The 26,318-nt window shown below is 45.3% G+C and overlaps 1 protein-coding gene across 2 annotated transcripts in view; it reads right to left on the bottom strand.

Moving 5' to 3' along the window:
- MYO5B (myosin VB) overlaps positions 1-24,989 on the bottom strand; it is a 414,634-nt gene extending 389,645 nt beyond the window's left edge. The window contains exon 1 of one of the 2 annotated variants that reach the window (XM_040336856.1): positions 24,868-24,989. In XM_040336856.1, the coding sequence (XP_040192790.1) occupies positions 24,868-24,894 (27 nt within the window). In that variant the 5' untranslated portion in view covers positions 24,895-24,989. The remainder of the gene's footprint in view (positions 1-24,867) is intronic. The other variant, XM_040336864.1, reaches the window with a different exon arrangement.
- Positions 24,990-26,318: the final 1,329 nt, after the last annotated feature.

The following is a 26,318-nucleotide window of genomic DNA, read 5'->3' as shown; positions in this document are numbered from 1 at the left end:
ACCATTAATGGGCAGGCTGAATGTAACAAGTTGATTGATGATCAATTCGTAGCCTTAGGCTGGCCACAGATGACTCTACTCTTCACTCCTGGCCATCATATTTAGGGCACTGCTAACGCCTTAATACAACGTCATTGCCAAAACCGTAACTACATCTGTTAGGATTCAGTCACTGCTTGGACCATAGTATCCCACCTGGTTCAGTCAAATTTTTGTTTGAACTAACGCCTCGTACACACGATCCGAATGTTGGCCAACCGATCATCTGATTTTTGTCTAAAGGGCATGTGTCTGGATCTTGTTTTGCATACTAATGGTACACAACTGTCGCCCAACAAACACGAACATAGCGACGTACTACAAGAAATTTCAGTTTTTGAGCGCCACCCTTTGGACCCCTTCTGCTAATTTCAGCGAGCATTAATTCAAAGCATGCGTGTTTGTACTTTTGTGTGACGGACTTTTACTGATGATATGGAAATCAGACAACAGACCGTTGTCCGCCGAAAATTTACTAGCCTGCCATCCAACATTTGTTTGCCGAAAGTTGGACAACAATTGTCAGAAGGAGCGTAACAACGTTTAGATTTTAGGACAACAGTCTGTCAACAGACAATCCCCTTCCAACAATCGGATCGTGCGTACGAGGCTTTAGCTGGGTGGTGCTTGCAGGGCAACCCACGGCTCAAAGTTAGGCTAATTCAGCAGGAATTGGGAGATATTTGGCCAGATTCAAGTAGGGCGGCGTAACTTTGTGCGGGCGTATCGTATCTAATTTACGTTACGCCGCCGCAACTTTGATGGGCAAGTGCAGAATTCACAAAGCACTTGCTCCGTAAGTTGCGGTGGCGTAGCGTAAATTGTCCGGCGTAAGCCCGCCTAATTCAAATGTGTAAGAGGTGGGCGTGTTTTATTAAAATTAATCGTGACCCCACGTAAATGACGCTTCGAACGAACGGCGCATGCGCCGTCCGTGGACCTATCCCAGTGCGCATGCTCTAAATTACGCTGCAAAAACTCAATGCTATCGACGTGAACGTAATTTACGTCCAGCCCTATTCACGGACGACTTAGGCAAACGACGTAAAAATGTAAATATTTGACGCGGTTCCGACGTCCATACTTAACATTGGCTGCGCCATCTTTTTGGTGGATTATCTTTACGCCTGAAAACGCCTTACGTAAATTGCGTATCTTTACTGCGACGGGCGTGCGTACGTTCGTGAATAGGTGTATCTCGCCGATTTACATATTCTAGGCGTAAATCAGCGTACACGCCCCTAGCGGCCAGCGTAAACAGGCAACTAAGATACGACGGCGTAGGAGACTTACGCTGGTCGTATCTTAGCAACATTTAAGCGTATCTCAGTTTGAGAATACGCTTAAATGTAGGACGGCGCGGATTCAGACTGACGACGGCGTATCTACTGATACGCCCGTCGTACGTTTCTTGAATCTGGCTAATTCTAAATATCTATGGCCAACCTTAGTCCCCTCAATCCAATCTCCATGAAATTTCTTCCTTTACGAGGACAAAATTGTCTAGAAAACTTTCAAAAAATTACTTCTCTTCACCAGAGCCAAGTCTACAGGTAGGGAATCCTTGGCCAACCCTACTGAAGAATTATATACAAATGAACCAAGAGGAGTATAGCCAAAAAAAAGAGGAAGGGTTTCTGGGTAAATGCAATTTTTACGCTTTGGTCCTTTAGGTGAGCTCCATAGCAGTTTTTGAAGCATTGTATAGTTTGTCTGCAGCAGAACACCGACCAATTTGGATCGAAGTGTTTGGACTGGAATCTTAAAAAAGTAATATCATCACATCTTAAAAATCTTTATTAAAAGCCCCAGAAGACCAAGTACCTCTATTTCACTGGATCAGCCACCCTTCAACAAATGTGGGGGCTTTTGTCACCCATAGATAATGCTACTTTAGCGCTACCTCTGCAAGAGCCTCCTACTTTCAGATCTTCCCATGCCAGCCTGGATGTCTTCTGATAGAGATCCCTCTCTTATCTTTCCTCTCCTTTCTTTCCTCAGTTCCCAGCCTAGAGGCACAGCACCCCAGGCCTGGGGGCCCCTCCAGGCCACACAACAGCAACCTCAGCACTCCATCTTCCACCCGGCTCCCCTGCTGGCCAGGCTCCACCATATTTAAGGGCTGACCCATCCACCCTGCCAGGCCCTCTGCCTGAGGATTGGCCATATTTCCTCAAGTATGCAGATCAAGTCTTCCGCCCACTAATTTCCAGAAGCTTTTCCAAGCTTCTGGATCCAGAGGAAGGTACCAGAGACCTGCCCTGTAGAGCCATCCAGCCTGACCTGCAGTAACCTGACCTAATTACAAACTCACACAACTACCACGAGTCACAACATAAATATACCTACACTACCGTATTTATTGGCGTATACCGCGCACTTTTTTGCCCTGAAAATCAGGGCAAAATCGTGGGTGCGCGATATACGCCGATACCCGCTTCCCACGCTTAGTTTGAATGCCTGCGCCGACATATACTGAGCGCAGTACACTCGGGTACATTCGGCCAGGCTCGGCTTCGCTCGTAATCACGCTCTGATGTTTATGCGTGAGAAGCGAGCGTGGCCGAATATACCCGAGTGTACTGCGCTCGGTATATGTCGGCGGAGGTTTCAAACTGAGAGCGGGAAGCGGAGATTCGACACGGAGACAGCACGGGAGAAGCCGGGAGGACACAGACGGACGCCGGACCGAACGAGGCCGCCGATGGACGCCGGGCAAGACACCAAAACTGTAAGTAGTAAAATGTAATAAAATGTTTTTTACAGGATTTTAGGGTCAACATTGGGGGTGCGCGATATACGCCGGAGCGCGCAATACCCCGATAAATACGGTAATTGCACACTAGAGGGTGCTACACTACTTTAACATCTTTACCATAAAGTAGTGATATACGCCTTCAGACATGAGCCTCAAACAATTCATGAGTATCCCGATTTCTTGACACTACAAAGTTTATTAATAAAAAAAAAAGTCGCCGTGCCCATGTCGCAAAACATTCAGTCAACCATGACCAATAATCAGTTTGTCTAAAATGTTTATTACCTATGATCACCAGCGCCATCTAACGGCCATAATGTTGTATTTTCCCGATTGAGGCATTTCAGGAAAATACCACAATTTCAAGATGTTCAAGATGTTTTAGTCCAAACTAGATGGTGTTCTGCTTCAAAAACCTTTATGGTAGAAGAGTTCAGGTTTTTTTTGGTTTAAGTCCGTGGTGAGTGAAAAACACTCAAACTTACACCCGGTGCAAAAAAATAAAATAAAAAAAGTGCACACACAAAAGTGGGAACACAAAAAAGTGCACAGGATGTACACATGGAACTCCTTCAAAGAGAAAGGACCATTACCCTGATCCCCCAGGCGCAAGGCTTCTGACAAGGACTGAGGTACTCACTGGCCTACCCAGCCGAAACCAGGCAGACCCCATTCTCAGGTGGGGCTCCCCTGAAAAGGAAGCCAGGCAGCCATGTCCACCCCCTCCCAAGACTTTCAAGGAAGGCCTAAGGACCGGACACCCTACTAATCACGGTGTGTAAAGTGCACAGTGCAAGTGACAAAACACACAAAAACACAAATAAAACTCAGGAAAGGGAAGTGGAGAAGTGCAGTAGTGCAATAGAGTTCACCTATAGGCCTGCAGAACAAAAACTGCATTTACCCAGGCTTTCTTCGTCTGGGTTTATCTGTTTACCGTGGAACCCCCAGATTACGAGCATAATCCTCTCCAGGAGAATGCTCGTAATCCAAAGTACTCGCATATCAAAGCAAGCTTCCCCACTGAAGTCAATGGAAACGAAAAAAAATTGTTCCGCATTGACTTCAATGGCATGCAATACCGCATGTGGCCAGAGGCGGGGGGCGCCGGAGAGCCTCGGAAACACATGGAAAGGCCCGAGGACAGCTCGGCTGACCTCGGAAAAGCTTGGGAACGTTGTATTTCCCAAACCAACGCCGCTCAGCTCCGGCGCCCCCCCCCCACCTCAGGCCAAACGCGGTACTGCACATCGCTGTGGCTAGAATCCTGCTCGCAAACCAAGTCAGGATTTTTAAAAATACAGTGCTCATTTTGCAAAACGCTCGTTAACCCTGTTACTCGCAATCCGAGGTTCCACTATACTAGGTAGATTCAGGTACAATAGTGCAAAGTTACGGCGGCGTAGCTTAGCCTGTTTAGGCTACGCCGCCGTAAATTAGCTAGGCTAGTAATGATTATCAATATACTTGCCTGCTAATATACGGCGGCAAAGCCTAAAGCGGGCGGGCGTAAGGGCGCCGAATTCAAATGACTTGGAGGGGGGCGTGTTTGATGGTAATGAGGCTTGACCTCACGTTTTTGACGGGTTTTTTTCACTGCGCATGCGCCGGGCGACTACATTTCCCAGTGTGCATTGCGGTTACGTACGCCGCACGGGCCTATTGATTTCGATGTGGACGTAAACGACGTAAATCCCGATTCGCGGACGACTTACGCAAACGACGTTAAAAATTCGAATCACGCGGCGGGAACGGCGGCCATACGTTAACATTGTTATTCCACCTAATAGATGGAATAACTTTAGGCCTGTAATGCGCTACGGAAACGGCGTAAATCCACTGCGGCGGCCGGGCGTACGTTCGTGAATCGGCGTATAAACTTATTTACATATTCTATGCCGGCCGCAATGGAAGCGCCACCTAGCGACCATCCAAAATATTGCAACCTAAGATAGGACGGCGCAAGCCGTCGTATCTTAGATATGTTTAAGCGTATCTCTGTTTGAGCATACGCTTAAACATAGGTCGGCGTAGATTCTGAGTTAGGTCGACTTATCTACTGATAAGCCGGCCTAACTCTTACTGAATCTACCCATCTATCTCTCAGGTAAGGTTGCCCAAGGATTCCCTACTTGTAGGCTCAACCCTAGCAGAGAGAAGAAGTCACAGTTGTTTGGGCAGCCTGTGGTTTTAATCTACCGACATGGATAATAAAATAAATCCCTTCACATTATCATTATCTGGTGATAACTGCATGGTGCTTTTCTATGTACCATTACTCGCTTATTATTGTCTGTGTGCAAAAATGTATAAATAATAATAAAAAAAAAAAACTCTCATCTCTACATATCTTACATATAAATACTGCATATCCCCTATTTTATTATACATACTATAGCTGATCATTCATGGAGACAGATTGACTGGAAATAGCTGAAATGTCTTATACTGCTAAGATGATACTAATGGGATTTATAGCGAGTAACAGATGTCCGATGAGCAGAAGGCTCTGCGTGCCCAAATGTGTGCCACTTGCCTCCCGCCAACCCACGGCACCTGCAGGGAATTAATGTCACTCTGTAGAATCCATGAGGGCTGATAGGCAGCTCTGATTTACCAACATTCTGTTTCATAAAGATGATATTCCATTGCCTGACTATTGGGCAGATAAATACCCCAACCCCCTAGAAAAATACCCATTACCCAATATGTCCAGTTAGGGGGAAGCATGCGATACCACCACAGTGTTTGGTGCCCAAATACCAGGCCCGAGCACTGACACACTGGGGTGGAGGAATGTTTTATTTCTGACTTGTTCAGAAGGTGGAAACTTATATTAACCACTTTCTTACTGGGCACATATACCCCCTTCCTGCCCAGGCGAAATTTCAGCTTTCAGCACTGCGTCGCTTTAAATTAAAATTGCGCGGCCGTGCGACGTGCCTCCCAAACAAAATTGACGTCCTTTTTTTCCCACAAATAGAGCTTTTTTTTTGTGGTATTTGATCACCTCTGCGGTTTTTAGTTTTTGTGCTATAAACAAAAAAAAGAGCGACAATTTTGAAAAAAAAAAAAAAAAAAAACACAATATTTTTTACTTTTTGCTATAATAAATATCCCATTTTTTAAAAAAAATATATATTTTTTTTCTCAGTTTAGGCCGATATGTATTCTACATATTTTTGGTAAAAAAAAAAAAAAAAAAATCGCAATAAGAGTATAGTGATTGGTTTGCGCAAAAGTTATAGGCCCGGATTCACAAAGCACTTACGCCGACGTATGTCGAGATACGCCGCGTAAGTGTAACTATGCGCCGTCGTATCTGTGCGCCGTGCCCACAAAACTAGATACGCCTGAAAATAGGCTTCCTACGACCGACGTAACTTGCCTACGCCGTCGTATAGTGGGCGCATAGTTACGCCGGACACATTTGCCGCTCCCATAGATTTTCGATGCACATATGCAAATGAGGGAGATACGCCGATTCACAAACGTAGTTGCGCCCGGCTCATCATATATGCGGTTTGCGTAAGACTTACGTCCGGCGTAAAGTTATTCCCCATATAGGAGGCGCAAGTCATGCAAAGGTATGGACCAGGCAACACAGCCACCTAGTGGTTAACTCCCAAACTGCAATTGTCATTTTCACAGTAAACAATGCATTTTTATAGCATTTTTTGCTGTGAAAATGACAATGGTCCCAAAAATGTGTCAAAATTGTCCGAAGTGTCCGCCATAATGTCGCGGTCACGGAAAAAAAAAAAACGCTGATCGCCGCCATTAGTAGTAAAAAAAATAATATTAATAAAAATGCAATAAAACGATCTCCTATTTTGTAAACACTATACATTTTGTGCAAACCAATCGATAAACTCTTATTGTGATATTTTTTACCAAAAATAGGTAGAAGAATACATATCGGCCTAAACTGAGGAAAAAAATGTTTTTTTATATCTTTTTTGGGGATATTTATTATAGCAAAAAGTAAAAAATATTGTTTTTTTTTCAAAATTGTCGCTTTATTTTTGTTTATAGCGCAAAAAATAAAAACCGCAGAGGTGATCAAATACCACCAAAAGAAAGCTGTATTTGTGGGAAAAAAAGGACGCCAATTTTGTTTGGGAGCCACGTCGCACGACCGCGCAATTGTCTGTTAAAGCGACGCAGTACTGAATCGCAAAAACTGGCCAGATCCTTTACCTGCATAAAGGTCCGAGTCTTAAGTGGTTAAAGCGACGCAGTAAAAAGATAAAAAAGCAACGCAGTGCTGAATCGCAAAAAAATCGTCTGGTCATTCAGCAGCCAATTTTTCTGGGGCTGAAGTGGTTAAAATTCAACATCAAAACTGTTTGATGGATTTTAAAACACTGTACTGTATTTCACGATATAAGCCGAGTTAACTGGTAAAAATAAGTGTGAAATGTAAGACTTCAGTGGGTGTAAAAAAGATGTCCGCTTGCCGCCTTCTGACTGTAGGCTTACTACAGTCGAGTGCGGGGTGTACCAAGATGGCCGCCACGGAACTTTACTTCAGTTGCATTTTCTGATGGATAGTGGCTTTCTGACAGGACACCTAAGAGAAAGAAGGATACCAGGGTTATGGTACCTAGCTGCAGGTATTTAACGTCAGAAACATGAGCTACATTCCCTGTTAGGCGGTTAACAAGTTGAACAAACTGTGCAAAACACAGAGGCCGGCGCATCTCCAGATACCCCGTCGTATCTCTGCCTAGCGCCGTCGTATCTATGCGACTGATTCTTAGAATCAGTTACGCATAGATATCCCTTAGATCCGACAGGCGTAATCGGATCTTAACTGCAATTTTTTTTTATTGCCCGCTAGGTGGCGCTTCCGTCGATTTCCCCGTCGAGTATGCAAATTAGCTAGATACGCAAATTCCCGAACGTACGTGCGGCTGACGCAGTAAAGTTACGACGTTTACGTTAGGCTTTTCCCGGCGTAAAGTTGCCCCTGGGTCTATGAGGCGCAGTCAATGTTAAGTATGGCCGTCGTTCCCGCATCGAAAATTTATAAAATTACGTTGTTTGCGTAAGTCGTCCGTGAATGGTGCTGGACGTAATTTACTTCCACGTCAAAACCAATGACGTCCTTGCGACGTCATTTAGAGCAATGCACGCCGGGATATTTTAGGGGCGGTGCATGCGCAGTTCGTTCGGCGCGGGGACGCGCTTCATTTAAATGAAACACGCCCCCTACCTGCCGAATTTGAATTCCGCCGGGTGTTTTACGCTACGCCGCCGCAACTTTACAGGCAAGTGCTTTGTGAATAAAGCACTTGCCTGAAAAACTTACGTTACGCCCGCCCATTTTTACGCCAATCTACCAGAATCTGGGCCAGAACATTTAAAACAAGCAAAATACAGACATAAAAAGCCATAAAAAGTCACTATTATGGAAATGGCAGATTGCCGCCATTGCCAAGTTTTTTGAATATTTGTTTCCAAAAGTCTCTCTCTAGACGCCACCTGCACGCTACAAACTCCGCTCTGCTGCACATTAAATTACACGTTGTTACTTTTTAACGCCTTGTTGCCTTTTCAAGTTAAAGAGCAATTGAGGGCAACAACTGGAGTTAAAATTTAAAATGTAGATTACGGCAATGGCCAGAAAATCAGAAAGTCAGCTTCTAGAGATGCACCGAAATTTCTCCAGACAAAAAATGTTTTTCACAGACAGAGAAACAGATGCCGATAATGGTGCCGAAATCGCACACAATTTTGCTGCGATTTTACTGTGCTGAAAATAGGGTTAATCGCCATTTTGCCAAATGGTTACCGAAAAAAGTGGGCGACTTTGCAGCAATTTTACTGCAACTTTGCTGTGATCTTACCCGGATTTTGCTGCTTTTACAGAGCAATTTTCATAGGTCATGTCACTCAAAAGCTGCATTAAAAACGTAACATGGATGCGTTATTGCTGCGTTTTCAATGCATTTCAACAGGGAGGTGCGTTTTTGGTGCGTTTTTTTACCTGATCAAAAAACTACTGAACCCTGTGCTCCGTACGCAGCAAACTCCTGAACCCTGCGCTCCGTATGCAGCAAACTCCTGAACCCTGCGCTCCGTATGCAGCAAGCTCCTGAACCCTACGCTCCGTATGCAGCAAGCTCCTGAACGCTCCATATGCAGCAAGCTCCTGAACCCTACGCTCCGTATGCATCAAGCTCCTGAACCCTACGCTCCGTATGCAGCAAGCTCCTGAACCCTGCGCTCCGTATGCAGCAAGCTCCTGAACCCTGCGCTCCATATGCAGCAAGTTCCTGAACCCTACGCTCCGTATGCAGCAAGCTCCTGAACCCTGCGCTCCATATGCAGCAAGTTCCTGAACCCTACGCTCCGTATGCAGCAAGCTCCTGAACCCTGCGCTCTGTATGCAGTAAACTCCTGAACCCTGCGCTCTGTATGCAGCAAACTCCTGAACCCTGCGCTCCGTATGCAGCAAACTCCTGAACCCTGCGCTCCGTATGCAGCAAACTCCTGAACCCTGAGCTCCGTATGCAGCAAACTCCTGAACCCTGAGCTCCGTATGCAGCAAACTCCTGAACCCTGCGCTCCGTATGCAGCAAACTCCTGAACACTGCGCTCCGTATGCAGCAAACTCCTGAACCCTGCGCTCCATACGCATCAAACTCCTGAACCCTGCACTCCATAAAACCAGTAATAAACAAATGCAGTGACAATTATTTATGATAATAAATAGTGGACACATAGTCCTACAGATACAACTGGCCCTTTGAGGGCAACCATACTGCTAATGTGGCCCCCGATGAATTTAAGTTTGACACCCCTGGCCTAACAGGACAACATAACAAATCAGATGATTCTGAGTGCAATGCAACCTTTAGGGATCATTCTAGTGCGTTATTTGGTTGCCAATATCAGCTTTTTTTAACCCCTTTCTGCAGAGCCGCCATCAGGCAGTACAACTGTAAGGGGCCCAGAGGCCCCCAGATGGCAATCCCCCCCCCCTTTTTTATAAAAAAAAATGCGTCGCTTTAAATTAAAATTGCGCGGCCGTGCGACGTGCCTCCCAAACAAAATTGACGTCCTTTTTTTCCCACAAATAGAGCTTTTTTTTTGTGGTATTTGATCACCTCTGCGGTTTTTAGTTTTTGTGCTATAAACAAAAAAAAGAGCGACAATTTTGAAAAAAAAAAAAAAAAAAAACACAATATTTTTTACTTTTTGCTATAATAAATATCCCATTTTTTAAAAAAAATATATATTTTTTTTCTCAGTTTAGGCCGATATGTATTCTACATATTTTTGGTAAAAAAAAAAAAAAAAAATCGCAATAAGAGTATAGTGATTGGTTTGCGCAAAAGTTATAGGCCCGGATTCACAAAGCACTTACGCCGACGTATGTCGAGATACGCCGCGTAAGTGTAACTATGCGCCGTCGTATCTGTGCGCCGTGCCCACAAAACTAGATACGCCTGAAAATAGGCTTCCTACGACCGACGTAACTTGCCTACGCCGTCGTATAGTGGGCGCATAGTTACGCCGGACACATTTGCCGCTCCCATAGATTTTCGATGCACATATGCAAATGAGGGAGATACGCCGATTCACAAACGTAGTTGCGCCCGGCTCATCATATATGCGGTTTGCGTAAGACTTACGTCCGGCGTAAAGTTATTCCCCATATAGGAGGCGCAAGTCATGCAAAGGTATGGACCAGGCAACACAGCCACCTAGTGGTTAACTCCCAAACTGCAATTGTCATTTTCACAGTAAACAATGCATTTTTATAGCATTTTTTGCTGTGAAAATGACAATGGTCCCAAAAATGTGTCAAAATTGTCCGAAGTGTCCGCCATAATGTCGCGGTCACGGAAAAAAAAAAAACGCTGATCGCCGCCATTAGTAGTAAAAAAAATAATATTAATAAAAATGCAATAAAACGATCTCCTATTTTGTAAACACTATACATTTTGTGCAAACCAATCGATAAACTCTTATTGTGATATTTTTTACCAAAAATAGGTAGAAGAATACATATCGGCCTAAACTGAGGAAAAAAATGTTTTTTTATATCTTTTTTGGGGATATTTATTATAGCAAAAAGTAAAAAATATTGTTTTTTTTTCAAAATTGTCGCTTTATTTTTGTTTATAGCGCAAAAAATAAAAACCGCAGAGGTGATCAAATACCACCAAAAGAAAGCTGTATTTGTGGGAAAAAAAGGACGCCAATTTTGTTTGGGAGCCACGTCGCACGACCGCGCAATTGTCTGTTAAAGCGACGCAGTACTGAATCGCAAAAACTGGCCAGATCCTTTACCTGCATAAAGGTCCGAGTCTTAAGTGGTTAAAGCGACGCAGTAAAAAGATAAAAAAGCAACGCAGTGCTGAATCGCAAAAAAATCGTCTGGTCATTCAGCAGCCAATTTTTCTGGGGCTGAAGTGGTTAAAATTCAACATCAAAACTGTTTGATGGATTTTAAAACACTGTACTGTATTTCACGATATAAGCCGAGTTAACTGGTAAAAATAAGTGTGAAATGTAAGACTTCAGTGGGTGTAAAAAAGATGTCCGCTTGCCGCCTTCTGACTGTAGGCTTACTACAGTCGAGTGCGGGGTGTACCAAGATGGCCGCCACGGAACTTTACTTCAGTTGCATTTTCTGATGGATAGTGGCTTTCTGACAGGACACCTAAGAGAAAGAAGGATACCAGGGTTATGGTACCTAGCTGCAGGTATTTAACGTCAGAAACATGAGCTACATTCCCTGTTAGGCGGTTAACAAGTTGAACAAACTGTGCAAAACACAGAGGCCGGCGCATCTCCAGATACCCCGTCGTATCTCTGCCTAGCGCCGTCGTATCTATGCGACTGATTCTTAGAATCAGTTACGCATAGATATCCCTTAGATCCGACAGGCGTAATCGGATCTTAACTGCAATTTTTTTTTATTGCCCGCTAGGTGGCGCTTCCGTCGATTTCCCCGTCGAGTATGCAAATTAGCTAGATACGCAAATTCCCGAACGTACGTGCGGCTGACGCAGTAAAGTTACGACGTTTACGTTAGGCTTTTCCCGGCGTAAAGTTGCCCCTGGGTCTATGAGGCGCAGTCAATGTTAAGTATGGCCGTCGTTCCCGCATCGAAAATTTATAAAATTACGTTGTTTGCGTAAGTCGTCCGTGAATGGTGCTGGACGTAATTTACTTCCACGTCAAAACCAATGACGTCCTTGCGACGTCATTTAGAGCAATGCACGCCGGGATATTTTAGGGGCGGTGCATGCGCAGTTCGTTCGGCGCGGGGACGCGCTTCATTTAAATGAAACACGCCCCCTACCTGCCGAATTTGAATTCCGCCGGGTGTTTTACGCTACGCCGCCGCAACTTTACAGGCAAGTGCTTTGTGAATAAAGCACTTGCCTGAAAAACTTACGTTACGCCCGCCCATTTTTACGCCAATCTACCAGAATCTGGGCCAGAACATTTAAAACAAGCAAAATACAGACATAAAAAGCCATAAAAAGTCACTATTATGGAAATGGCAGATTGCCGCCATTGCCAAGTTTTTTGAATATTTGTTTCCAAAAGTCTCTCTCTAGACGCCACCTGCACGCTACAAACTCCGCTCTGCTGCACATTAAATTACACGTTGTTACTTTTTAACGCCTTGTTGCCTTTTCAAGTTAAAGAGCAATTGAGGGCAACAACTGGAGTTAAAATTTAAAATGTAGATTACGGCAATGGCCAGAAAATCAGAAAGTCAGCTTCTAGAGATGCACCGAAATTTCTCCAGACAAAAAATGTTTTTCACAGACAGAGAAACAGATGCCGATAATGGTGCCGAAATCGCACACAATTTTGCTGCGATTTTACTGTGCTGAAAATAGGGTTAATCGCCATTTTGCCAAATGGTTACCGAAAAAAGTGGGCGACTTTGCAGCAATTTTACTGCAACTTTGCTGTGATCTTACCCGGATTTTGCTGCTTTTACAGAGCAATTTTCATAGGTCATGTCACTCAAAAGCTGCATTAAAAACGTAACATGGATGCGTTATTGCTGCGTTTTCAATGCATTTCAACAGGGAGGTGCGTTTTTGGTGCGTTTTTTTACCTGATCAAAAAACTACTGAACCCTGTGCTCCGTACGCAGCAAACTCCTGAACCCTGCGCTCCGTATGCAGCAAACTCCTGAACCCTGCGCTCCGTATGCAGCAAGCTCCTGAACCCTACGCTCCGTATGCAGCAAGCTCCTGAACGCTCCATATGCAGCAAGCTCCTGAACCCTACGCTCCGTATGCATCAAGCTCCTGAACCCTACGCTCCGTATGCAGCAAGCTCCTGAACCCTGCGCTCCGTATGCAGCAAGCTCCTGAACCCTGCGCTCCATATGCAGCAAGTTCCTGAACCCTACGCTCCGTATGCAGCAAGCTCCTGAACCCTGCGCTCCATATGCAGCAAGCTCCTGAACCCTACGCTCCGTATGCAGCAAGCTCCTGAACCCTGCGCTCTGTATGCAGTAAACTCCTGAACCCTGCGCTCTGTATGCAGCAAACTCCTGAACCCTGCGCTCCGTATGCAGCAAACTCCTGAACCCTGAGCTCCGTATGCAGCAAACTCCTGAACCCTGAGCTCCGTATGCAGCAAACTCCTGAACCCTGCGCTCCGTATGCAGCAAACTCCTGAACACTGCGCTCCGTATGCAGCAAACTCCTGAACCCTGCGCTCCATACGCATCAAACTCCTGAACCCTGCACTCCATAAAACCAGTAATAAACAAATGCAGTGACAATTATTTATGATAATAAATAGTGGACACATAGTCCTACAGATACAACTGGCCCTTTGAGGGCAACCATACTGCTAATGTGGCCCCCGATGAATTTAAGTTTGACACCCCTGGCCTAACAGGACAACATAACAAATCAGATGATTCTGAGTGCAATGCAACCTTTAGGGATCATTCTAGTGCGTTATTTGGTTGCCAATATCAGCTTTTTTTAACCCCTTTCTGCAGAGCCGCCATCAGGCAGTACAACTGTAAGGGGCCCAGAGGCCCCCAGATGGCAATCCCCCCCCCCTTTTTTATAAAAAAAAATGTTTTATATATTTTTTTATTTTTATTATTTTTATATATATTTTTTTTTATTATTAAAGGGCCCTGAGGTGCCCAGGGCCCCCGGATGGCAACCCCCCTTTTTTTAAAAAAAAAATTACATTTTTTTAATATATATATTTATTAAAGGGCTCAGAGGTCCCCAGGGCCCCGAATGGCAACCCCCTCTTTTTTTTTTTTTTATGTATTTTTTCTAAATGTATATTTATTTATTTTTTTATATATATTTTTTTTATTATTAAAGCGTCCAGAGGTTTCTTTCTTCTATTTATTAAAGGGCCCAGAGGTCCCCAGGGCCCCGGATGGCTACCCCCCGTTTTTATATATATATATATATATATATATATATATATATATATATATATATATATATATATATATATATATATATATATATATATATATATTTTTTTTCCTTTATTTCTTCTTTTTATTTTTTAGAAAGGCCCCCCCCCCCCCCCACCGCTTCTCAATTTGCGGCAGCCTCCCCGCTTCTCAATTTCAGACGGCAGCATCCCCCCTTTGGTTTTCTGCTCCAGGGGGCCCATGCCTGAAGCTGTGTAAGGGGCCCCAAAATTCCTGATGGTGGCCCTGCCTTTCTGCCCGCCCCGGCTTCCCTCTAAAAAGTTCTAAATGCCTGGGGTGAGGAGGATCAGCGATCATGTGACCACTGCAATTAGCTAACTTGCCGGCTACCGATTGGTAATTTGGCCTCTGCGCTGGGAGCCAACACCTTGCCAACAATGCATTGCAGCATTTTGCATTTTAGTGCGATTTTCTGTTATGCGGCTCATTCAAATGAACGGACAGCCCCACAACACACATGAATGCGCAATATAATACTCATCAAGTGTGCATCAACACCCCCCAACAGTGTGAACCCAGCCTGAATAAAAGTCGCATGGTCAGGCATCCATTCACACGAATGCCGGCATTGCAAAAAAAAGTAGCCCGAAGCTGGACATCAAAGGGCATGTATACATTTCCTGCTCGTCCTGTTCTCTTATTTGTTCCCTGCTTTTCTCTGCCCGAACAAAACTCCTTCAATAGGAGATTTACAGGTGCTGCAGGGTATTCTGTAGAACACTGCGATTGCTCAGGCGGTTTTAATGAAAGTTGACACCTTCCTAAGCTAGAAGTAGTGCAGTTTGGGTTCATTCTCATCTGCAGCAGCCCGGGCACTGATGAGGCGGTAATGATATGTAGAATTGATGGGCACCGATAGGCAGCACTGATATGCAGCATTGATGGGCATCAATAGGCGGCACTGATATGCAGCAATGATTGGCACTGATAGGCAGCACCGATGATGAGGTACTGATACGTGCTGACAGGTGTTACTACTGGGCAGTGATTGGTACTGTGGTGGGAAGTGATTGGCACGGTGGACACTGGCAGAATTTAATGTTGGTACATTGCTGGGCACTGGTTGGCAGGTGATTGGTACATCTGAGGAGGCTGTGCAGTTCCAATACGGATGACGCCACCCTTGGGGCTGCTTTAGCTGATTTCCTGTTTGTAAAAGACGATTCGTGCTTTTCTGTCTGTTACAGCGTGATGAATGTGCTTACTCCATTACGAATGGTAGTTTTACCAGAACGAGCTCTCCGGTCTCATAACTTGCTTCTGAGCATGCGCGGGTTTTTAACGTCCTTTTAGCCCACACACGATCATTTTTTACAACCCGAAAAACGACATAATTTAAAACGTTGTTAAAAAATGCAGCATGTTCGGAAAAAAATAAAAATTGACGTTTTTTAGAACCCGAAAAATTATGTGAAGCCCACACACCATCATTTTAAATGACATTTTTTTAAAACGTTGTTTTTTTCATGCCGAAAAATGATCGTGTGTACGCGGCATTGGTCTTTTAACTAAAATGGCGTTTTAGTTTTAGTCCCATTTTTGCTTTAGTCGTATTTTAGTAGACTAAAATGGTATTAAGTTAGTCGACTAAAATGTTTTAGTCAGTTTTAGTCAACGAAATTAACACTGCATCAGGGTTTGCCTCTTTAAGCAGTATTTTTTGTCATATTTTCTGATCGTGTGTACGGACCATATAGGATAGGTACGGTGCCATATATTACATATTCATACTTGGGTTTCGATCCACTTTATATAAAAAAGTCAGAATTCCAACTGACAATGAGCAGAGGAAGAAATGTAAATCAGCTATCAGATGAAAACAACAAGAAAACAGTCACTAAGCCAAGTGTCTGGTCAGAGTCCCATCCTCCAGGTAATGAATTACCCAAGCAGCTTAGCAACACCAAGCCCTAAGGCAAGCGCCTGATCAAGGCACCGTCAACCAAGCAGCATACTTTATGTCAACGTCTAAGCAATGAACCAGCCATCGCCGGGCTACACCACACACAGAAAACCTGTTCTACCGCAATACGTCTCCGACAGAGCACCAACTGTGGGTTCTCTCCTAATCGTACACATGCCAGGAGACGTAAAGTTCCTTAAAGAGGGAGATAATAGAAGAACAGCCAAATCCCCGGGAGCGGTGTCGAAACTGTTTTGTAATACTTCCGCTTTTGCCGAGCGCACCTGCTTCCCACAGTCCCACCTGATCCCCAGCGTCATTGTTGTCACAAGCACTTAGTAGTCACGTTCCCTGGATAGGGATACACAGCGCAGTGAGGACGCACACCTCACTTTGGGTGAAAGGGACACTAATGCAAATAAAGAAAAAAAAATTGAAACGCACACACAAAGCGTCAACCCTGCTTCACATGGGTCTTTCAGGTTTGCTGTACTTAAAACGCGTTTGTTCTGCGTTTACAATCAGTTTATGTACATGTCATTTAGAGAAGGGAGATGCCCCTTATTTGCATTGGCAGTTTGTTTGATAAAGGTGAATTAACAGCCATGACCAAAATTTTGAGAATGACAGAAATATTAAAGAGGTTGTAAACCTCGGACACAAAACAAAAAAATAAAAAAACAAACCTTGCAAGACAAAAGCGGGTTTCTTGGCGGACTTTTTACCGCTGGGAAACCCGAGGGGAAAGCCGAGAACCTGCTCGGTTCAGTCTTTTCCCTACACACAGCCGGTTTTCCCGACAGAAAAACTGCGACGGAGCTTTGGCCGGGAATCCCGGCCATGTGTATGCTCCATTGCAGTTTTTCCCATGGGGAAAACTGCCAAAAACGCTAGACAAAAGTCCGCTGGATTTCCCAGCGGGAAAAATGAGAACTGGTTCTCTTTTTTTGTCCAGCAGATTTTGGGCAGTTTTCCCGTCTGAAAAACTGCAAGGAGCATACACACGGCCGGGATTCCCAGCCAAAAGCTCTCCTCACAGTTTTCCCATCGGGAAAACTGATCGTGTGTGCGAGGCTAAAGGCTTAATTATGAAATATTTACCTCAGAATCCCTGAATCAGCAGCGACACTCCGAGTACACGGCCTACATCTTCCACCGGAGTTACTTCCGGGTTCGCAGCTCCCGAGCTCTGATTGGCAGGAGGCACGATGACATCACTCCCACATATACGGGAGCAGCCAGTCATGGCACGGCTACTGAAGAAACGGCACCAGCCACCTGTTTCTTCAGTGCCCATGCATCAATGACGTCGGTAGCAGCGCATATACCCAATATCTCTTAAACTGTGCAAGTTTAGGAAATTTTCACGGTACCTAGAGGCAAGTCTTGTTATAGGCTAACCTGTAGGTAAAAGTGGCGCAACAAGGTTTACAACCACTTTAATTTTCACAAAGTCTGTTGCCTCCGTTTTTATGATGGCAATTTGCATCGCTTTGCCCACAGTGGGCACTTTCCCAAAGTACTTGTGACATTGCAGGCAGTCCGCAAGTGGTAAAACAGAATGAACCTGAATGCATAGTGTACACTAGGGGTTCAATCACCATTTCTAAAACAACTAACTATGTAGGTAAGGGGTGTCTGACTAAAGTTGAATAATACCCTTAATATAGGTGTAGGCCATTTATGTACCTCATGAAGCCTGACTGGAATACTCCTAGGACATTGCAAGGATGTTGTCAAGTGAGGCCTATTCATTACTGCTCACTGCCACCATTAAGGATGAGCTCAGGCATGTTTGCAATTGCAACTCCACGTGCCCGTACCCGCCAGGAAGCTGATACTGCGCAGCGCTAATAACAGGTAGTGAGACATTTCCAAATCTGTGCAGCTGCGAATCGGTAAAGATCTCACTGCCTGTGATTAGCGCTGCGGAGTGTCAGCTTCCTGGCGGGTGCGGGCACGTGGAGTTGCGAACACGCCTGAGCTCCTCCTTATTCACATCAGGGTGAGAAAAAGAGCATGTGAGGGGGTTTTAGTCCACGTTCACATTGGGACCATTTGGCATGCCAAATCGGTGGCTATTGCCGGCAATGACAACGTCTGAATCAGTGCGATGCCAACTTTGCGGCGCCACACAGATTCCCAAAAGTAGTTCCTGCACTATTTTTGGCAACTTCAGGGGCGATTTGAATAGACATCTGTGCATGAACCCACACAGATGTCTGTCAAATTGACCCCCTCCCCCGAAGTCAGACTGCATTGCCGGTTTGATGAAATCATGCAAGTTCAGCTGAACTTACATGATTTCTAACCCGCATTCAGTGTGAACCTAGGCTGAATCAGAGACTCCTGCCATGGTGGAGCTGAGCAGTAACGACTAGCCCTCACTTTGCAGCATCTTAACTAGTGGAACCTTACCCATAATAACTTGATAAAAAATAATGTTCTTTAGCAAGGAACATACATTCCACATTAAAAATGCTATCAAAATAAGTGTGCGCTGTAAATTGCCTCCACATTGCTCCTGTTTCTTCTTGCTGGAGGCTACAATTTTTGCTGAAGTGCATTGAATTTAATGGTTTAAAAAAAACTAGTAAGACCCCTTTCACGCTGGCACCGCTCCACGTTAATGGTAAAGCGCGCCGCTAGTTTTAGCATTGTTTTAGCGGCGCTTTTCAGCCGCTAGCGGGGTGCTTTTAACCCTTGAAGAAGGGGTAAAATGCGCCCGAAAAAAGCACTGCTGCTGAAGCACTTTTCAGGTGCTTTGGCAGCGGTGCCCATTGATTTCAATGGGCAGGGGCGGTGGAGGAGCGGTGTATACATCACTCCAAAACCACTCCAAAGATGCTGTTTGCAGGACTTTTTCAAACGGTTGCCTACCCCTGACCTAGAACAAGTCGCCATCCCACAATGCAAAGCACAGCTTCATAACACGCTGAGAGGACTTTCTACTGCACTGCAGTGACCTTCCCCCAGACCTGGGTAAAAGTAGTGATTTTGGGGGTTAAGTGGCAGCAATTTCAAAAAGGTAAAACAAAGTAACAAGAGTTCGCTGAACACTGGGCATAAAAAAAAAACCTTTCATTTACATAAATGTCCCAAAACCCACAAAGAATATAAAGCCACTTTGAGTGCACCAAATGCCTTTGCAAACCCAGATATTACTTTGGAAAAAGGATCAGTGACATCATCACTGTGCTGGACAGCGAGCAGAGCTGTGGGAGGGGCCCGGCAGGCTCCACCTACAGGAAGCTACAGGAGGGGCGGAGACAAGACCAGTCACCCTGCACAAGGAGAGAGAGCAGCAGTGACCGGTCTTTATTACAGGAAGCTACACATTGGGGCAGATCCACGTACCTCCGTGCATCTTTCAGATACACTACGCCGCCGTAACTTTTTTTTTTTTTTTTAATCCTCAAAGAATTTGCGCCGTAAGTTACGGCGGCGTAGTGTATCTTTGGCCGTGTAAGGGCGCGGGATTCAAATGGATGTAATGGGGGTGTGTTTTATGTAAATACGTTGTGACCCGACGTAAACAACGTTTTTTTTTTAACAGCGCATGCGCCATCCCTGGGGGTATCCCAGTGCGCATGCTCAAAATAAAAACCGGAACAAGCCAATGGTTAAGACGGTGACGTCATTCTACGCAAATCCCTATTCGCAAACAACTTACGCAAACAATGTAAAAAATTCAAAATGCGAGGCGGGAACGACGGCCATACTTAACATTGAGTACGCCTCATAATAGCAGGTTTAACTATACGCCGGAAAAAGCCGAACGCAAACGACGTAAAAAAATGCGCCGGCCGGACGTACGTTCGTGGATCGCCGTAACTAGCTAATTTGCATACTTGACGTGGAACTCGACGGAAACGCCACCTAGCGGCCGCCGAAAAATTGCATCTACGATCCGACGGCGTACTAAGACGTACGCCTGTCGGATCAAACCGAGATGCAGTCGTATCTTGTTCTGTAGATACCAAACAAAGATACGACGCGCAAAATTTGAAATTACGTGGCATATCAAGAGATACGCCGGCGTAATTCTTTTGTGGATCTGGCCCATTGCCTTTTACATTGAGACGACAAGCTTACACTAATTGACGTGTATTAAAAAGCCTCCAAAAAAAAAAATTGGGGAGATTTTCCATCACTTCCATCCAGGCTCAACAAAAGGAAGTGAAGGGAAATCCACCCCATCATTGGGGACACAAACAGCAATAAAAACTTATGTTATATCTCTTTCCAGCTGAAATAAATGTAGAAAAATAAAAATAAATACATTTTTATAAATAAAAAATAAAATAAAATAATAAGACAGAACCTATTGGACCATAGTCACTGGAAAATAAGTGACCCCAAAACAGGAAGTGCAGAAATATTCCCATGGGGACACATTTATTCTGTCATAACTGTGTAAAAAGGGCATTTCCTTCACTTTGTGTTCAATCTCATTTTATTAAAGTTTTCAACAACAATACAGAGTGGACAAATGCAAAAAAAAAATATATACATGGTGGGCCATTTATATGGATACACCTTAATAAAATGGGAATGGTTGGTGATATTAACTTCCTGTTTGTGGCACATTAGTATATGTAAGGGGGGAAACTTTTCAAGATGGGTGGTGACAATGGCGGCCATTTTGAAGTCGGCCATTTTGAATCCAACTTTTGTTTTTGGTGTATCCATATAAATGGCCCACCCTGTAATATATATATATATATATATATATATATATATATAGTACAGATTGATTATACAGGATAGCAAAACATATACAATAAAAAGATATACAAATAAATCAATACAAAATTAAACAAACATGTGCACCATAAAAACACAAGTGCACTAAATACTCCAACCCCCCCCCAGAACATAAAATGGTGGGAATAAAGATACTACATTTTCTTCACTTTGGAGGGATTTTCTCACACTTCCCTTTAGGTCTTCAGAACAGGAAGTGATGGAAAATCTCCCCAACGGGGGCCCAGATGGGGAAACAAAAAGCCTGACGCCATTTTTACCTACTGCACCCATAATTTAAAGAAAGCATTTTGGCTTTAGTTATATTGTAATCTCCATGCATGGGACAGCTGCTCTCCATATTTCATGTTCTGTTGTCACAGGAACAGGAAGAGAGGTAAAAACCCAATTGGGGTCATAGACTGCAAAAATAACTCACTGTTGGAGGGATTTCCTCTAACTTCCTGTTTTGGCTATGTGATAGGAAGTGAAAGGAAATCTCTCCAATGGGACCTGGAGGACATAAAAAAAAACAAGACAGGGGTTATAACCCTCTCTAAGTATATCCATAACAAATAAAGGTTTCCTTTGGTTCCAATTTAAAGCATATCATTTGACAAAACCCTTTCTGCCAGTTTTGGGGGGGTGTGGAGAAGGGTTAGACCCTCGGTCAGGTTGCTGTGTCCCCATTGGAGGGATTCTCCGCTCTGTTTATCCTGTTGGCCATTATCACCAAAAACGGTGAGTGAGAAATGAAGGAAAATCCACAATTTCAGCTGATAAAAAGGTAATGGGCACACCTGTCTAAGAGGGGACTCCTCGCTTTAGGAAACTTCTTCTAACTTCCTGTTGTGTCTCTAGGACAGGAAGTGAAGAGATATTTCCCCATGGGTACACAAATATTGTTTTACAGATTTAACCCTTCACTGCTCTATCATAAACTAAAAAAATAAAGTTTTAGCAATTCATACACTTGAATATGAATCTTTGACGCATCGTGGCCAGTGTAGGCGCCGCGCGTTCGACGGGGCGTAATATTACCAGCAGTCTAAAGTCCGGATGATTCTACTATGACAGGCAATAAAGAGGAGATTACACATTACATGCGGAGTGACGGCTCCGCCTTCATTCCATTCTACATATATTGTTTTATGTCCCAATAAAGGAGACCATATAACACAAAGCCGGGACACCTATAAACACTGGGGACAGAAATCTGTCATAATGAAGATCACAGAATACTCAGAGCGGGGGACAAGAACAGACATGACCGGTTCTCTTTAATTCCTGTCTGTGACAATCTGATCAGTGATAAAGGTGCTGGCAGCCGGCCGTGACAAGGGACATATTCAAATCAAGGCAGGCAACTTCCTGAATGTCATTAGCCGTGGCACCGGTATCACCAGGACAACCAAATATAGACCGGGAGGGGGGGGGGGCACTGGGGGGCACAACATAAAAATCTGTCATTGATCAGGAATCTAACCACTGCACCACCCAACAATTCCAGTCCCTGTACAGTATAGAGACCAGCGCTGTCCAGTGTCCCCAGCAAGACCAGTATAGACATCAGGCCTGTCCAGTGTCCCCAGCAAGGCCAGTATAGAGATCAGTCCTGTCCAGTGTCCCCAGCAAGACCAGTATAGACATCAGACCTGTCCAGTGTCCCCAGCAAGACCAGTATAGACATCAGACCTGTCCAGTATCCCCAGCAAGACCAGTATAGACATCAGACCTGTCCAGTGTCCCCAGCAAGACCAGTATAGACATCAGACCTGTCCAGTGTCCCCAGCAAGACCAGTATAGACATCAGACCTGTCCAGTGTCCCCAGCAAGACCAGTATAGACATCAGACCTGTCCAGTGTCCCCAGCAAGACCAGTATAGATATCAGACCTGTCCAGTATCCCCAGCAAGACCAGTATAGACATCAGACCTGTCCAGTGTCCCCAGCAAGACCAGTATAGATGTCAGACCTGTCCAGTATACCCAGCAAGACCAGTATAGATATCAGACCTGACCAGTGTCCCCAGCAAGACCAGTATAGATATCAGACCTGTCCAGTGTCCCCAGTACTGACCAGTATAGATATCAGACCTGTCCAGTGTCCCCAGTACTGACCAGTATAGACATCAGACCTGTCCAGTGTCCCCAGTACTGACCAGTATAGACATCAGACCTGTCCAGTGTACTCAGCAAGACCAGTATAGAGATCAGTCCTGTCCAGTGTACTCAGCAAGACCAGTATAGACATCAGTCCTGACCAGTGTCCCCAGTACTGACCAGTATAGACATCAGACCTGTCCAGTGTCCCCAGTACCGACCAGTATAAACATCAGTCCTGTCCAGTGTCCCCAGTATTGACCAGTATAGACATCAGTCCTGTCCAGTGTCCCCATTACTGACCAGTATAGAGGACAGACCTGTCCAGTGTCCCCAGTAAGGACCAGTATAGAGGACAGACCTGCCCAGTGTCCCCAGTACTGACCACAAGTATAGAGGTCAGACCTGCCCAGTTTACCCAGTACTGACCAGTATAGACACCAGACCTGTCCAGTGTCCCCAAGACAGTATAGAAATCAGACCTGACCAGTGTCCCCAGTACTGACCAGTATAAACATTGGTCCTGTCCAGTGTCCCCAAGACCAGTATAGACATCAGACCTGTCCAGTGTCCCCAGTACAGACCAGTATAGACACCAGACCTGTCCAGTGTCCCCTGACCAGTTTTCCCAGTACTGACAAGTATAAACATCTGTCCTGTCCAATGTCCCCAGCAAGACCAGTATAGAGGTCAGACCTGTGCAGTGTACCCAGTAATGACCAGTATAGACACCAGACCTGTCCAGTGTGCCCAGTACTAACCAGTATAGAGGTCAGTCCTGTCCAATGTCCCCAGTAAGGACCAGTATAAAAATCTGTCTTGTCCAGTGTCCCTAGCAGTAACTAATACAGATCATTGTTCCCAGTGTCTCCAGTAAAACTCCCAGTGTCCCCAGAAGTCACCAGTATAGCGCTCAGTGTCCCTAGTAGTCACTAGCATAGCCCCCAGTATTCCCAGTAGTCGCTAGAATAGCCCCCCGTGTCACCAGGAGAGCTCCCTGTGTCACCAGTATAGCCCCCAGTGTTCCCAGTATAGCCACTAGTGTCACCATTATAGCCCCCTAGTGTCACCAGTATATCTCCCAGTGTCACCAGAATAGCCCCCAGTGTTCCCAGTAGTCACTAGAATATCCCCCAGTGTCACCAGTAGTCACTAGAATATCCCCCAGTGTCACCAGTAGTCACAAGAATATCCCCCAGTGTCACCAGTAGTCACTAGCATAGCCCCCAGTGTTCCCAGTAGTCACTAGCATAGCCCCCAGTGTTCACAGTAGTCACTAGCATAGCCCCCAGTGTTCCCAGTAGTCACCAGAATAGCCCCCAGTAGTCACTAGAATAGCCCCCAGTGTTCACAGTAGTCCCTAGCATAGCCCCCACTGTTCCCAGTAGTCACCAGAATAGCCCCCAGTGTCACCAGTAGTCACTAGCATAGCCCCCAGTGTTCACAGTAGTCACTAGCATATCCCCCAGTGTTCCCAGTAGTCACCAGAATAGCCCCCAGTGTCACCAGTAGTCATTAGAATAGCCTCCAGTGTCACCAGTAGTCACTAGAATATCCCCCAGTGTTCCCAGTAGTCACTAGAATATCCCCCAGTGTTCCCTGTAGTCACTAGAATAGCCCCCAGTGTCACCAGTAGTCACTAGAATAGCCCCCAGTGTCACCAGTAGTCACTAGAATAGCCCCCAGTGTCACCAGTAGTCACTAGAATAGTCCCCAGTGTCACCAGTATAGCCCCCCAGTGTCCCCAGTACAGAGTCCAGGCGGGCCCGCAGTGTCTCCGGTAGGGATCGGTCTGTCATACAATCCCAGTAAGAAAAGTTCTGATCGCCGGTAGGAGAAGCAGAGTGACACTCACCCGGGAGTAGAGCTCATACACCGACATGGTCCCGATCCCCTGATCTCCCCATACAACCCGCAGATCACCGCCAGCACCGCCCGGGATCCCGGGAACACACTCCGCCCACCGCACAGGTACAGGGGGCGGGACGTGGGCGGGGCGACAAACCCACTTGACTGATTCATTCACTCCGCTCTGTATAATGAGATGTGGGGGCGGAGTCATGTCCACACCTCTGCCAGTGTAAAGCGGACCGGTCACTGCCCGTCACACTCACCTATCACAATCCATTCTAATACAACTTATTTCGAGGGACATTGTACTGTGCATCATAGATCTTCTTCATCATAGATCGTGTTCATCATAGATCTCCTCCCCACTGGTGATCAGCCAATCAGCAGACGTTCCGAGATTTCGTTTTTATTTTTGGAAAAATGCATTGAAGGCGATGAGGTGTTTTTTGGTGTTTTTTAAAGTGTAACTAAAGGCAAAGGTTTTTTTTTTTTTCATTTTGGATAGAGCAAGGGAGGGTTATAACCCCTGTCAGTTTTTTTCCCTCATCTGTGTCCCCATTGGGGAGATTTCCCCTCACTTCCTGTCCCATAGCACGTTTGAGATGCCATTCATTTGAAGGGCACCTAAAATCGCGTTGCAATTCGCGACAACTGGCATCGCGTGAAGCTTGTCACCCTAAAATAATAGGCTACTTTTGGGCGTTGCGGTACTGACCAGTATAGACATCAATCCTGTCCAATGTCCCCAGTAAGGACCAGTATAAAAATCTGTCTTGTCCAGTGTCCCTAGCAGTAACTAATACAGATCATTGTTCCCAGTGTCTCCAGTAAAACTCCCAGTGTCACCAGTATAGCTCTCAGTGTCCCTAGTAGTCACTAGAATAGCCCCCAGTGTCACCAGTAGAGCTCCCCGTGTCACCAGTATAGCCCCCAGTGTCACCAGTATAGCCCTCCCCCCAGTGTCACCAGTATAGCCCCCCCAGTGTCACCAGAATAGCCCCCAGTGTTCCCAGTAGTCACTAGAATATCCCCCAGTGTCACCAGTAATCACTAGAATAGCCCCCAGTGTTCCCAGTAGTCACTAGAATAGCCCCCAGTGTTCCCAGTAGTCACTAGAATAGCCCCCAGTGTTCCCAGTAGTCACTAGAATAGCCCACAGTGTTCCCAGTGGTCACCAGAATAGCCCCCAGTGTCACCAGTAGTCACTAGAATAGCCCCCAGTGTTCCCAGTAGTCACTAGAATAGCCCCCAGTGTTCCCTGTAGTCACTAGAATAGCCCCCAGTGTTCCCAGTAGTCACCAGAATAGCCCCCATTGTCACCAGTAGTCACTAGAATAGCCCCCAGTGTTCCCTGTAGTCACCAGAATAGCCCCCAGTGTCACCAGTAGTCACTAGAATAGCCCCCAGTGTTCCCAGTAGTCACTAGAATAGCCCCCAGTGTTCCCAGTAGTCACT

This window comes from Rana temporaria, chromosome 1, assembly GCF_905171775.1.
Source record: "Rana temporaria chromosome 1, aRanTem1.1, whole genome shotgun sequence".
Lineage (NCBI taxonomy): Eukaryota > Metazoa > Chordata > Amphibia > Anura > Ranidae > Rana > Rana temporaria.
This window is presented reverse-complemented; position numbering and strand designations above follow the sequence as displayed.